This window comes from Frankliniella occidentalis, unplaced genomic scaffold (assembly GCF_000697945.3).
Source record: "Frankliniella occidentalis isolate FOCC.00 unplaced genomic scaffold, Focc_3.1 Scaffold2028, whole genome shotgun sequence".
Taxonomy (NCBI): Eukaryota; Metazoa; Arthropoda; class Insecta; order Thysanoptera; family Thripidae; genus Frankliniella; species Frankliniella occidentalis.
This window is the reverse complement of record NW_026269122.1, coordinates 3,757-5,725: the sequence shown is the minus strand read 5'-3', so window position 1 is coordinate 5,725 and position 1,969 is coordinate 3,757. Positions and strand designations below refer to the sequence as shown.

Here is a 1,969-nt window from a genome sequence, read left to right as displayed (position 1 = left end):
CTCCAGCGGTGCGAGGGAGGGGGAGGACTAGCGTAGACTAGCGCGGCCGACGGCTCGGGGCTCGGGCTCCGCTCGGCTCGGCTCCGCTCGGCTCGGTTCCGCCCGGCTCGGCTAGTGGCTCGGCGCAACAACGCGTAGCGCGAGCGACGCGACGCGACGGCCTCAGCCGCCTCAGCCAGCCAGCCGCCTCACCGCCCCGCCTAGCGCAGCTTGCTATACGTTCTCTTTAATATTTCTTAATCGAGAGTTAAAGCAATGACACCTTACATTACTCATGTATAGTTATGTTTAGATATATTTAGGTGTAAGGTTGTAAGGTATCATCTGCTAAAAAGAAATTTTTACTGGAAAGTTTTTATAACGTCGAATCAGGATAAAAGCCTGTCCTAACGCACGGTTGACTTGTTTTGCAGACCAACGTCGCCGGCATCGCCCTGTCGCCGTCGGGCCGCGAGCGCACCATCTACTACTCGCCGCTGTCCAGCACCCGGCTCTACTCGCTGCCCACCAGCGTGCTGCGTGAGCCCGGCCGGGACATCGGCGGCTCCGTCAACGACCTGGGCCAGAAGCTGGGCGTGAGCGACGGCATGTACATGGACAGCGCCGGCGTGCTCTACTTCGGCGTCCTGCAAGAGAGCGGCGTCGCCCGCTGGGACTCGCACCGGGAGCAGTTCGCGGCCGGCCAGCGCATCGTCGCCAGGGTGAGTGTCTTTCTCCTCCTCGTTCTGGTGGTGAGGAGTGGATCAGATTTCGATTAATCGAGAATCTCAGAATCTAACCATCGCGCCTAAAACCGTGAGGACTTCTGTCTGAGGAGCTCGAACCTTCTATCTCCTCGCCTCCGCGGCATCTTTTGTGCGAATGTGTGGTGTTCCACGCTCTGGCGGCGCCACCCTCCGCGCGTCCCCGCGGCGTGACCCTGGCGTCGGCGTGACGTCCCGCGTGACGTGAAGTGACGTGACGCGTGACGTGTCGCGTGATGTCACGTCGCTTGGACACGGGGGAGCGCATCCTGCCGGGACAGCACGCGGCGGACATCATATTTGGGAAAAATACGGAAATAATTTCACAGCAACAGAACTCTTGTGTAGTGTGCTACACTTTGTCACAGTAGTAAGTGCGCCATTTAGATCGCGTTTGCAGTCACGAATATCGTACGTACAGATTTAAGTTTCAAAACTTCCGACCCACCTGACATTCACTTTGGGTAGGGAGGGGGGGGGACGTTTCCTTCTGGTAGAGACAGTCTTGGGGATTATATTTTCGCCCCCCTCTGACCGCACGGCTGCCTCTCTCTCTCCCGCAGGACCCGCGCCTGCTGCAGTGGCCCGACACCTTCGCCATCGACCAGGCCGGCAACCTGCTCGCCGTCACCAACAAGCTGCAGAACTTCCTGCGGAATCGGCCCATGGACCACGAGCCCACGTACCGGGTGGTGCGCGCCGCGCTGGGCGTGCAGTCGTACCTGAGCGGTCCGGGCGGCGCCTTCGGCACTGCCTACCGGCCGAACCCCGGCATCACAGGTGAGCTTATATATCCCCCGTAACATCGTCCTGCCAGTGTCTCTCGCACTCACTCTCTTTGCTCTTTAGAGACTTCGCTCCCATATATCAGGGGGCGATGCCGGACGCACCGACTCATCATCATCAGGCGAAGAAAGTCACATCACGCATCCTCCTTTCCCTCCTTATCGTTATGTTTCTTCGCTTCGTCAGAAAACTAATTCTTTATTTCAGCAGTGTCTTTCTCTGTCGGTTTCGCTTTCCTCTGTGCCGAGCCGCTGCCGCGAGATCCGCGTAGCACGACAGCCCCCCAGCGGGGCCTCCTCTCCCGGGGTCAGGAGTTCGCCGGACTGTTCTTGTCTCATCATTGGGAGGATCGCACACATGGGACCTGCCCAGCGCGGCCCAGCCAGCGGGGCCCAGCGGGGCCCAGGCCCACTACTGGGGCCCTCGCGTGGGCAGGGGGC

General features: G+C 59.9%; 1 protein-coding gene across 1 annotated transcript; it reads left to right on the top strand.

Moving 5' to 3' along the window:
* Positions 1-413: 413 nt before the first annotated feature.
* LOC113213952 (major royal jelly protein 1) lies at positions 414-1,899 on the top strand (the record flags this gene model as incomplete). Its single annotated transcript, XM_052276183.1, has 2 exons — positions 414-701; positions 1,307-1,899. Coding segments are annotated over 2 exons (528 nt in total), but the record flags the coding sequence as incomplete, so codon positions are not given.
* Positions 1,900-1,969: the final 70 nt, after the last annotated feature.